We start from the raw sequence: 12234 nt of genomic DNA on the forward strand, positions 1-12234 counted from the left end.
ACCAGTTCAGTGCACATTTCACTTCCAACCCTTTACACAGTAGGGATTTTTAAGAGAACCAGGTGCCCATGCCCATCTCAAAGCAGTATCACAGCTAGGCAACCATGCAGCACCTGAGACGCCAATCCCAGACTTTAAATAGAAGAGGCAAGAAAAGGCAAGTGTTCTCAGCTGTAAGAGTAAGTGGATTAGCAAAATAAAAAGAACAGATTAACACAGATTAATACGTCTTTACTGTAATTGGCTAGTACAGATTTCCTTCTACATTTTAGCAAGCATTCTCCACCTTCCCTTCCCCAGCAGTTCCAAACACTGGCCTTGCAGAGTTTAACGAAGTCCAAGTTTCCAGCACTCAGCCGTGAGACCCCAGTATCCCCCGCTCCCAGTGAGCCCACTGCCCTTCACCATGGCAGCAGGTTCTCCCCACGTTGCTGCACAGTAACGAACCAGGAGTTGAAAGAGGACAGTCAAGTCAAGCCACGCTAGCCAAACTCTGCCTTCAACAGGAAGCAGGCAAAAAAGCGTCAGGCTCAGAAATCCAAAGAGCCTGTTTGGTTTTAGGTTTGCTTTACCAGCTGCCTTGCACGGCACTCCAGGCAAAGCCCCAGACACCACACTACATGCACCACACACCTCCTGACATCAGCTAGCTCAGGCTGCCTGTGGCAGAGCCTGGCGGCTCACACCACCGCAGAGTGACAGACCAAACTGTTACCAGCCCTGCTCTCCCAGTTCACCTCCAGAGAAGAGCCAATAGCAGCGCTGGATGCCAACTACAACCAGCAGGCAGTAATTGAGCACAAGCAGAAGCCAGACACCAAACGCCAGCACTCACAAGCCAAAGGTAAGTAGGGGCAGCTGGGGATGGAGCCCTTATAAGAAGGGCTGAGGACATTTGCAGCTGGAGAGGACAGAAAGGGCTCTAGGGGCATAGCTCTGCACAGAAAATCCAGCATCAAACCCAGCAAGGCAGCAGTGGAGACCACACTCAAGCAGTCAGAGCAGCACCATTCACAGCCAGCAGCTCCTCTGCACCCTGCTCCTTCCCACAGAGCACCCACCATGGGACAGCACACAGCACCTCCTCACTGCAAACTTCCTCCTGTTTCTGCTGGCCCAGAGCTTGGTGCTTTTGTATTCCTTCTCTCTCAACAACTCTGCACCCTCCAAAAGCCAGCACTTGAAAACGGGTGTTAAAACCCAAGACAATCTTGGGGTCCTGTCCCTGCCAGACTGGGAGCAGGTCTCTGTTCAGCTTTGCTGGGCCAAAATACCAGGACAGGGTGGCTGGGGAACAGCAGGCACTAACCCAAATGCCAGAGTTAGCAGAGGGCCATCTCAGGAAGGAGCCTGACCCAGCAGAGAGCAGGTTCAGCCTCCACACATGCAGCCACAGAAGAGGGTCCACCCCATCCCTGCTCTGAAACCAAGGCACCCCAAGCAGTTCCCCCACACACACCAAGAAAAGTAAGATGAGCTCAGAGTCAGAACACAGCTCAGCTCCTACCACCCTGGCTGCCTGCAGCATACCCCCTCAGTGCCATCCCACTCCAGGCCAGCTCCTGGACACCGTCATTCTCAGCAGCTCAGCCAGCCAGCTGCCTGGAGCAGGGGACAAGGGCAGTTGTTCCACCCCAGCTCCAGAGGCAGAATGGAGGTGGAGGCACAGGGGAGGGCTATTGCTGGGCAAAGCCAGCCTCAACTGAGCAGTTAGCCAGCCAGAATCGCCATCAGCTGTATGGGACACCCCCCCCCCCCCCCCCCCAACACAGGTGCTGGACTTAAACTGGCTGTGGCCCAAGGGCCAGCCACCACACAGCTCTGGGTGCTGCCACCAAGGAAAGGCTTGTAAATGCTGTGCCACTCCCTGGGCACTGAGGTCCCAAACAGCCCCTCGCCAGTGGTACCCTGGCCCACAAGGCAATGGTGTCTGGGGAAGGACTGACCAGGAAAGAGATCTCGCTCTGAGTGGCAACCAACACAAACAGCAGAGTATCTACAACTGCACATGCACCAGAAGCTACATTATCAGGGAGCAGGTTCACAGTCACCATGGCTGCAAAGCTCTCTGGGATACCAAGCAGACAAAAAAGGAGGAACAGTGCAGGGCACAGGTGGCCGACATCTACTTCTTCTCCTGCTTCTGCTGCTGGTATCTCCTGAAGTGGGTCTGGATGGTGACAGCCGCCTTCTCAGAAGGATCACTGAAGAACTTGCTCTCGCTGCTGGTGTCAGGGGTCACATTGCCTGGGACAACAACCCAGAATCACAGTGAGCACAGGTGGTGCCAGTGGCCCTGAACAGGCTCCACTGAGCAAGGCAGGGCTCTGGCATCAACACCCCCCCTCCCCCCCCCCCAGGCTCAGAGTGGACTGCATACCCCAGGCTCCCCACAGATGGGAGAACTTCCCTCCACTACCAGAGCCAAAAGGGGCTGGAGAGTCCACAGCATGAAACCATGACTCCACTGGCTCACAGGGGCATCTTCAGGGCAGAGGGAGATGCAGCAGGGAACCAGAGGCAAAGAAAAGCCCAGCCTCCCTGGCAGCACTAAGCCCTCTATTTACACAGCTTTGGTCCCCCAAGACCTCAGCTTCCCCACGTTTAATCACCAAGTATGATGCTCACTTACTTTCACACACACACAAATAAGATTAGAAAAAAGGCCCGGCACTGTACAGCAATAAAGCTCTCATGCTGACAAATGGGAGCCCTCCCCACCTCACACTTAATGTTGCATTAGGGAAGTATTGTGAAATTCAACAGGAACTGAATCAAAGCCGCTCAGCAGTGCTCCTTTAAGCCAGCGTGTCACTGCTAAGCACCCCCCGAACAGCCATCAGAAATCCTGGTGCCAGATGCTGCTGTATAAACTCACCACTGTCACCTGAACTCAGTTTTAGTCACATCCTCAAAGAAATCGCAAAGTAAAAAGATACCTAAGAGTCCACGCTGGGAATTGGCTCCCTCCTGCCCTGCTTAACAAGATCCATTGTCAGCTGTAAATCCTGCCCACTGCAACAACAACAACAAAAATCAAACCCCAGAGGCTGGGGAGCCAAAGGGGCATGTACCACTGTACGTTTGCAGGAACAAGACCCCAGCCACACGGGCTACCGACAGCTCAGCAAGAAATACACCTGCTGAAGGAGCTCGGCCATGGCCAGGCCCATCAGTAACACCCTGCCGCTGCACCAACACAAGTGCCACTGCCAGCCCAGGTAGCCCTGGGGACCTTTACCTACTCACAGGGCAGCAAGAACCCCCAAAAAAGAGTGACGAGGCTGGCCAGAGCTCCGGTGCATCAAGGAGGAACATCCCAAGCTCAGCACCCTGCTCGCTCTGCCGCAGCAGGCAGTTGGCAGCACCCGGCCCAGCCCCGCGCTGCCGGAGCATTGCTTCACCCGCCTTTATCCGATTGCCACCTGAGCTGTGCTGAGAATAGAAGTGCTCAAATCCTCTTTGCTGAGCACTTGACTTCAGCAGAGGGACCAGAGTCTTAGAGACAAGAGCAAGGAAGAGGAAAGGGAGGCAAATTCATGGTGGTTTTGCCAGGCTAAGGAGAAGAGGAAGGGGGGCTGTTTTGAGGACAGTGACCCATGCAACTCAGTGGGGCAGGTTTCATGGGAAGAGGGAGGCAGGGATGCGTACGCATACACACACGCAGACACACACAGAAGTATGCTGTTGTATATTCACCCATGCAACAAACAGGGCCTTCACTCACTGATACTACAGCTTTTAACAAACATCTTGCCATCCTGTCCATACTCACATGCCCTCCCAGGGGCAGCAAGAAGGGCACCCTCCACAGGGAGGAGGAGAATTGACTGAAAATACAGTACAGCCAGCAAGCCATAGGCTGGAGAGAAAGCCATCCATCTGAGAAGGCTTTCTTCCCACAAAGCTGACTTCCAAAATACCCCTTGATAATGTGAGAGACAGATTTCTTTGGAGGAAGCAAGAGGCCAAGAAGGGTCCAGGTACTGCAGTGCCTGCTCTTTTGTTGCATCCCACAGTCACAACCATGAGTTTCCCCTACTATGTGGCAGGGCTGTCTCCCTGCGTGCTCCATACTCACCTTTCTCTCCAGAAATCGAGTAGATGCTGTTATGCCGAGAGCTCCTGCCTTTCTACAAAGATAGAGAGCAAAGATACAACAGAGTTAGTTATAGCTCAGGCAGAGGCAGCAAGAACAGTCCCTTTTGGGCCAGCTGGGAAGCTCTGAAAGGGACAGGGCTAGCCTCACCAAGCTTTCCACTATCCATTCCCTTTGGGAAACTTGAAAATACTGCTGTTCCCTTAAAGAGCACTGCAGAGTACTGACTAATTTATTTGCATTTGTAAAAAGTCCTCCAAGGAGGAACAGAAAAGAGCTTTGTATCAAAAGTCAGGTCTGCGAGATGTGCCAGTAGCATCTTTGGACGTACATTGGCACAGACTAGCCTCACTAGATCTGCATTTCATAATCAGCATGGAACCAGACTTGCTGGGTTCATTTCCTCGACTCCAGCCCCTACCACAAAACTGCAGCGCCTGGGATGTCAGGTCTGCTAGGGGATATTTTCATTCCTAAAAAGCAGCTTGACTTGGTCTACAAATACCTCTCCTACGTTTTTCAGCTTGCCCTGCTTCCTGGCATTGCCCTATTTTCTGTTTCGCAAGGGAAGGAGGAAAATCTCTCCCCCTTCCCGAGCCTTCTGTTTGGTCAGTGGATGCTGGCTGCTCCTTCTGCACCAGGCACTGCCATTATCCCCCACCCAGCTGCCTCAGCCGACCACTAGCAGAGAAGCCAGCCCTCACCTCGCTGTCCCGGCTGGTGCGGCGGCTCTGTGTCACGCACTGGATCTGCCAGGGCAGGGGCTGGTACACAAGGTATGGCAGGGGCTCTTCGTGAAACAAGCTGGTCCCGAGCTGGACACAGAAAGGATTTGCAGCGGGTTAGGGGACAGGAGAGAAGCTGAAGAGCAACAGAAAGAGCTGCTCCTCCATATACAGTGACCACAACCCATGGTGGCCTTGCCAGCTGCAGTGATGCTCAGCACGTCTTCCTGGCACCATGCCGATGAGCAACTCTCACAGCACAAAGTAGTGGGGCTGCAGAGCTCACAGGTGATGCTGAGACCACATGGCTCTGGATGAAGCATGGGTGGCCCAGACCTCCTGCCCAGGTTGGCCCCGTTTCGGGAGGCACAGGCGGCCATTCCCAGCAGGGCAAGCAGAGACCTCTGCCTCCTCTCCCTGCCCCAAGGTGTTTTTGGGGACAGGGAACAGCAGAGGGCAGGAGCTGTTCTAGACACCACAGAAGGCAGCGCTCAGAGCTCTGCTGCAGGCTCACACCCTGACACCGGGACAGTCACTATCGTCTGCATCGCACACCACGCAGCAGGGCCGAAGCACACCACTGCGCACTGCTGTGGGACCCTGGGAAAGGAGCTATGAAAGTCAGAGGTGCAGTCAGTGGGACCAGGAACAACTGCCTGTCCTCAAAGAGTCAGCCAGGCTGGTGACACAGTCACTAGCCAGCCTAGCAGACATTCCCACTTTCCTTCCTCTCCCCAAAAGAAAGCAACCCTAGACAGGGGAGGGTTGTTCTTCCTCCCCAACCCAAAGTACTCCGAGACTCAACATGCACATTCGCAGCTCTTGCTCGCCAGACTGGGAAGCCCAAGCCCCTGCACTTGCTTCCTGCATGCATGGGCACAATAGGGAACTGTGCTCTGCAAAGTTGCTGATACACCTGCTAATGCTACGATGACAAAAACTCACACGTGCTCCCAAGCCAACGCTGTGGGCAACTTGCCAAGGACATGCAGACCCACTGGGCTGCACACTGCTGCAGGGGCTCACAGCACAGCCACAGCTATGCTGGAGCAGGAGCTGGGGCATCCCCAGCTCACATTCCCCACTGCTCGCTACCTTCCCTAGTAAGATAACCCACAAATTTCTAGAAATAAAATGGAAAGCAATAAATCCTACCTGCTGCCAAGGCCAGCCCAGACTCACCTGCCCAAATGCTCTCACCACAAAGAACAGTGCTGTCATCAGGGTCGCCAGCATGGCTGGGGTGGCCGAGGGGCTCCCTCCGTCCCAGGAAGGCAAAGCTCTCGGAGCAATGCACAGTGGTCTCCAAATAGCCAGGGACTGAAGAGTCCCTTCTTTGGCAGGCAGAGACCAAGCCCCTTAATGAGCTTACAGCTCACGTTCTTCTTGGCAAAGTAATCGTGCACTGTCCTTTTGCTCTTCTAATCACTGAGTTTCTCCAACATACACAGTACCGGCGTTCCAGGAAAAGCAAATCCTCTTCTCTACGTACATACACAGGCCAATGCGCATGGACACGCAGGCACACACCCCACACCTCAGACCCATGAGCTGGGGCAGACCTCCTGGGCTCGGGACCGATTCTCAGTAGGATTACAGCTAAGCCTCCCACAGCCAGCACGCACCTACAGTTCAGACTGGATTTCTCAGAGCTGCCCCGTGCTCTTTGCACAGCAGCTGCCTCAGGAGCAGGGTGGGGGACCTGCCCCCAAAAGCACCTACCTAGACAGCATGCATTGCCATCAGAGACCTCCTCCAGTAGTTCTTATTGCAGCTCTCCAGCAGGCAAAGACAGCCAAGTGCAGATCATGGACAGCAAGAACAGGGGTGATTCAAGATTTGGTGGTGGTTTGTTTTGTTCGTAAGGATGTGCCTCTAACTATCAGCCTCCATTCCTGTGTGACCAGCTGATTCACATCTTGTTCTTCCTGTGCCTCATCAGGCCTCCAGCTCCAACAGTCTTCTCACCAGCATGTAGAGCAGCAGTCACACTTCTTCCTTTCCAGCCCTCCCTCCACAAGCAGACCACAACCTTGCACAGTAGCGTCCCAGACCCTGCACGTGTCCATGTGCCTCACACATCCTCGAACCACGTTTGGCTTTTCTGTTGTACCAGTAGCTCAGATCACATGATCACCCAGAGTCCCCACATCCCCATCCACCTGAACCTAGGATTTCTGGCAAGCAATGCACTGTGCAGAAGAATCAGAGCTGGAAAAATAAGGGCAGGTGCCGAACTTCCCCTCTCTACATCCTTGTGGTCGCTGGTCACATTACCCATTCGCAGTCTCTCAGCACTGGAGAGTCCCCAGCCAGGACACATGCGGCAAATGCCCCATTTGGACAGACGCAGCCTTCACAGCAGTGCTTGGAGACCCAGGAGAAGCCGACTCTTTCATGAGAGACTACTTTAAAGGGAAAAAATCCCAAAGGGGCAAACATGCACAGCTGGGAAGGGCTGCTATGGGTGTCCCAGGGCTGCTGGAAGGAGGTGAGAAGAAGAAAGGAACAAGCCATGAGAAGAGAACAGCACATCACCAATCCTCCCTAATTTCTGGCAAGACTCTTGTTTGGTGAGCCCACGGGCAGAACTCCAGCAAGCACACTGCTGCAACAGCAGCGCCTGAACCACCACTTGGGGGAAAATTCCCATCTGCTCCGAAATAAATGGAGAAGTCAGTAGCAACCGCCAATCTGCAGAGTTCGCCAATTTTAACACATCCCAAGTTGCTGGAGAGCCACTCTGGAGCAAAGCCTTGTTACCAGCCAGCGCAATGCAGTTCTTCCCGTTTCCCAGGGAAAGCTCCCCACCTGCTCCAGCAGAGACCCCCACACCTTCACCCATCCCGCAGGCAGCCCCTCCCTGGGTGCCCAGCCGAGCTGGCTGTGGACTGCTCCTGCACACAGCCCGTCCTCCAACCTTGACATAAAGCTCCAGAGCAAGACAACTGTTTTAACAAGACTGGATGACAGTTTTATGAAAAGGGCAGGATATGAGCCCATGAAAAGCTGTCCTGCTGGCTGAAAGCCCCATGAAGAATTGCTTTTGTAGTTCTGTTTTTTAGCTTTCTATCTGCCCCTGCATTTGCTACCCTGGCCAGATACTTCACAGAATAATGGTAATAAAGCCACAGTGAGCTGAAGTGGTCTTGGAAATTGCCAGACATGACCTTGACAAGACAAAACATGAAACAGCCCAGAGAGACACAGGGAAAATGTGAAAGGTAAGTACAAGCTGGATATGTAGGCCTACAACAGAACATCTCGACAAGAAAAAAATAGAGCTACAAACATCACCATCATACAAAACAGGCTCATGTTGATTTAATTTGCATACACCACCAGATACAGCTGCTCTCACAGGTTTTAACAGGAAAAAGGAGCATGTCTCAAACCAGGTTATTGCTATGAAAACAGGCATTTCTCCACACTAGTAATACATGTTTCTCTGAACACACAGACTAGACTCAGCCATGTGGCTTTGGGCACAGCATCCACCAGGCTGACAGAACCATAGGGTCCCTTCTAAAATAGATAACTATGGGCATCTGAGGTCCCCCCACTCAGTCAGCACTGGTAAGAGCTAGCTAGGATTTCCTCAGCAAGGACACCAGTGGGACATTCTCTTCTGGCAGTGCCTGCAGAAGAACTACGCTGTGCTTCGTTAGCAACCAGAAAGTGGGAGAACACAGACTTGACCAGAGGATCAAGCTGTCCCAGAACAAAGGCTGGCCAAGTAATTAAAAAAATTCTAGGCAAATCAGCAAAAAAATATATACAGACATTAACAGTTTTAAAATGATGTTCATCAAAAATATAGTTCTATTTGCATGTAAACATTCCCCTGCCACACTCACAGCGTGAGCTGTTATGGTGTTGTGCCAGTACACAACACCCGGGAAGCAAAGCAGGAGGGGGTTCTGCTTTACTCTGCTGCACATCATTAGCCACACTGAGGAACACAAACAGCACGAAAGGGTGCAGAGCAGCAGCTTTCCCAGCCTCCCTGCATCAGCCGTCTCTAAGGAGAATGGCTTTGAAAAAGATTTCTCACAGATGGGATCCCTTGAAGTGCAGGCTTCTTCCGCAGACAAAATGGCAAGTGGTTCAGCATTTTTTAAAGCATAAAATATTTAAAGTCAGCTTGGAGGAAATACTGACAAAGACAACCAAATACCACATTTCCCACTCAGCAGTACAAAAGCTGAGTTCCACTTCCCCTCCGTTGGTTAGAGCAGCACCCTCTGCCCCCTCCCAGCTCCATGCACCCCAGCAGGGTGGTGACGTGCTCTGGATACAGCCTCTGCAGAGGAACACCACTGCAGCCACCCAGTGAGCAAAGCAACAAGCCACCGTCTTGCAGCTGAGGTCCAAGAACATCCCAACACCTCAGCCAGGTTTCTGGCCAGGCAGAGCCCATTTCACCACCTCCTGAGACTTGCTTTCCCAGGAGCGCAGCAGAGCTGCCGCAGGAACAGCAAGACCAGGCTCCAGGCTTGGCACCAAGGGCTCCCATCTGCCCCCCCAGCCCTGCTGCGTGGAAGGAGACCCCAGCTGCTGAGCCGAGCTCCGGATCCGTCTCCCCAGGGCATGGAAGGACGTAGGTGGGGCTTTGTCTTGACATTCACACTAGGCCGAGTTCCTTCACAGCACCTGCACCAGCAGACACCACCCCACAGTCTCTTGCCATTCCCACTCCACATTGCCATTGGCACATTTGTAATGCAGGAGAAGAGCTCCCACAGCACAGCTATGCTGCACAGCTCTGGTTGGCATGGCAGAAAGAGGAAGCAGGGAGCTCTTTTCCAAATCTGCCATGAAAAGCCACTCCTGTCTTAGCTCCTATTGCTTCCACCCCAAAAGAAAGGTACATTTCCCGAGAGTCAGAATCTGCCATTCCCCGAGTCTGTCCCCATGCTCTACAGCCATTTCACTGTTCGTTCTCCCCTGTTCCCACACGTCAGAGGCCAGATGACCTGGCCCACCTGCAGTTAAGCATTGGCTGGGCATCAGTGTGGGCTCATTTCCTGACACATTTCCTCTAGGAGAGTCTCAGCTGGATTCGCATCCTCCCCCTTGACCAGTTACTCAAAGTCCTCCATGATTCACAGCTCTGGCTCACGATTGCTAGAATACTAATGAGAGAACTGTTGATTTATTGAAGCCCTGATATTTCACCACTGGATTAAACAGTCTATAAAGTATATTTGGACACATTATGGGATTAGAAGAATCCACCTGGGAAGTTCATTTCTTCCTTCCTCCACTCGCTTGTAAAGAGACTTTATTTCAAGGGCACAGCACAAAGACGCAGCTGAGATGGCTGGGCATCACTGAAACTCAACGTATCACTAGGGAGACTGCACGGGCCCCCGCCACCATCTCTTCAGTACCATCTTTTAGTAATGGTACACTTTCATTTGTCTGTTTTCATCCAGTCCTAGCTGAAGTAGGTTGGGGCTGCTGGCAGGGGGCTTCTGCACACCTGGGAAGAGAGGTCTGGCAGCTGGGTGAAGGAAAAGCCTGGCTTAGACAAGGAATTAGCATACATGAGCACAGCCAGCAGACAGGACAGGTACTGAGGGGCAGGAGCCAGCCTTGTGCACACATGCTGTATTTAGCCTGCTGCATCCAAGTCAGATGGAATTAAAGGGGGATTAGGGAATTCAAAGGAGCACCGTGCTCAGGACAGCATGCGCTATCAGAGGCCCAAGGGATTTGCTGCTAATATCAGTGCACACTGTAGAGGAGACACAGACAGCCCCAGCATAATGCTGTTACAACACAAGCCTGGAAGCATCCCCGCTAATAGCACAGAGACATCTCACTTATTTGATCCAACCGCATGCTACAATGCACCTCAAAACTGAGCTGGGGTGAGAGCTCCACCAGGGAGCCCTCCCTCCCCAGTCGCAGGGCTGCCCCACACGTCACCTCGCAGAGACACTGCTCCCTCATTCCAGGCTGCTCAGCAGGGACTGCCCGTGGCAAAATCCCCAATGCGGCTGGAGCTGTCTCAATGGCACCAAAAGCAGGCCTGCAAGACTAGGCCTTCTACTTCCCTGCCTCCTCCATTCTGCACTCTTTTGTTAGTTTTTTTAATTTCTCACATTACCAGCTCCAACTGCTGTGTATCATGGCACTGAAGAGCATCACAGTGCAAACAGGGAAAGGGAATAGACTTTCTTGGACATGTACAGCTCAAAGAAGAGCAAACAGGTCACTCATACTCTAACTGCTGAACACCATATTCCTTTGCAGAACCAGACACTAAATTAGAGGCTAAGGCTTCAAAACTGCTGTTGAATGCTTTAGTGCTCCTGATTCGCTCACCTCCTGCCTCCACCTACCTGCTGCAGAAAGCTGGAGTGCAATTAAAGACCAGACCCAGGCAAAGGATACACTTTTGAATCCCTCTTGAAATCTTCTAGCCATTTCTTGCTGGTCTCAATCATTCCTTGAATACTCACATTGTCTGACTCATGGCTCTGGAACTGGGAGTGCCGGAACATCCGTATTTGCTCACTGTTGCACATGAGAGAGAAAGAGACAGCACACAAGCTGGAAAAGAGAGGTCTAGGCAGAAAAAAATCCCAGAACTGAGAAAGTGATGGGCTTCTACAGAAAGAGCCACAGTTAAAAAAAAGCAACCTCCTCTTAGCTCAAAGTCCTCTGCCCAACTACATCATAGAGAAAAGCTGTAGCAGCCACCCGCTGTCAGGCTGCTGTCCTCCTTTCCATCTGTATAGGTTCAGAAAGGTTCAGGTGGCAGCCTCCACTCCATCCACCCACACAGCATTGCGCATCACAGCAGAGCCAGTGCGGCCCAATGCCAGCACCCTTGGACCCTGGTCCTGGAACGAGGGTTATCAGCAACGACTATGATGGCAGCTTTCCTGTAGAAGCTACAAGGCAGTGTTGAGCATGTGGCAGTGAATAACTAATAGTATCTAACTTGTCTACTTATTATGTAGCTTATGATTTTGTTATCTACTTTTTATACAATACATGACCTAGAAATCATTCCAGAGAAGTAAAAGCAGCACAATGAAACAACAACTCAAGGAACAAAACCCTTACTTGGCAGGTACGTATCCCAGCTTGTTGTCAAGAGGCCTGGAACTTCCACTGAGCGACGAGAACCCACCTGGAAAACAGACATTAAGCACGGGGCCCCCCAAATCAATAGTCTTTACATCCGGGTGCATTTGCTTTCTTGTACTATGGACACACTGTCCCTACAAGCTGAGCCACCTGCTGAGGACATAGCAATGTTAAGGAAACAAAGATGGTGAACCCTATCTGCAATTCACAGGAGGCTTCCAGTGAAGCAGGGCTGTCTCCTCTTTTGCTCTCATTTTTAGCAAAAACTGCTTTCTTAGGCGCATATCAGAGGCTGAGCTGCTCCAG

General features: G+C 52.2%; 1 protein-coding gene across 2 annotated transcripts in view; it reads right to left on the reverse strand.

Annotated features, from left to right (window-relative positions):
* Nucleotides 1-490: 490 nt before the first annotated feature.
* CEP164 (centrosomal protein 164) overlaps nucleotides 491-12234 on the reverse strand; it is a 49819-nt gene continuing 38075 nt past the window's right edge. For both annotated transcript variants that reach the window (XM_049801356.1, XM_049801355.1), the window contains 6 exons: nucleotides 11905-11971; nucleotides 11227-11349; nucleotides 6007-10323; nucleotides 4804-4914; nucleotides 4082-4133; nucleotides 491-2247 (listed from right to left, as the gene is read on the reverse strand). In XM_049801356.1, coding sequence (XP_049657313.1) covers nucleotides 10224-10323; nucleotides 11227-11349; nucleotides 11905-11971 — 290 coding nt within the window. In that variant the 3' untranslated portion in view covers nucleotides 491-2247; nucleotides 4082-4133; nucleotides 4804-4914; nucleotides 6007-10223. The remainder of the gene's footprint in view (nucleotides 2248-4081; nucleotides 4134-4803; nucleotides 4915-6006; nucleotides 10324-11226; nucleotides 11350-11904; nucleotides 11972-12234) is intronic.

The sequence above is a fragment of the Accipiter gentilis genome, chromosome 5 (assembly GCF_929443795.1).
Source record: "Accipiter gentilis chromosome 5, bAccGen1.1, whole genome shotgun sequence".
Lineage (NCBI taxonomy): Eukaryota > Metazoa > Chordata > Aves > Accipitriformes > Accipitridae > Astur > Astur gentilis.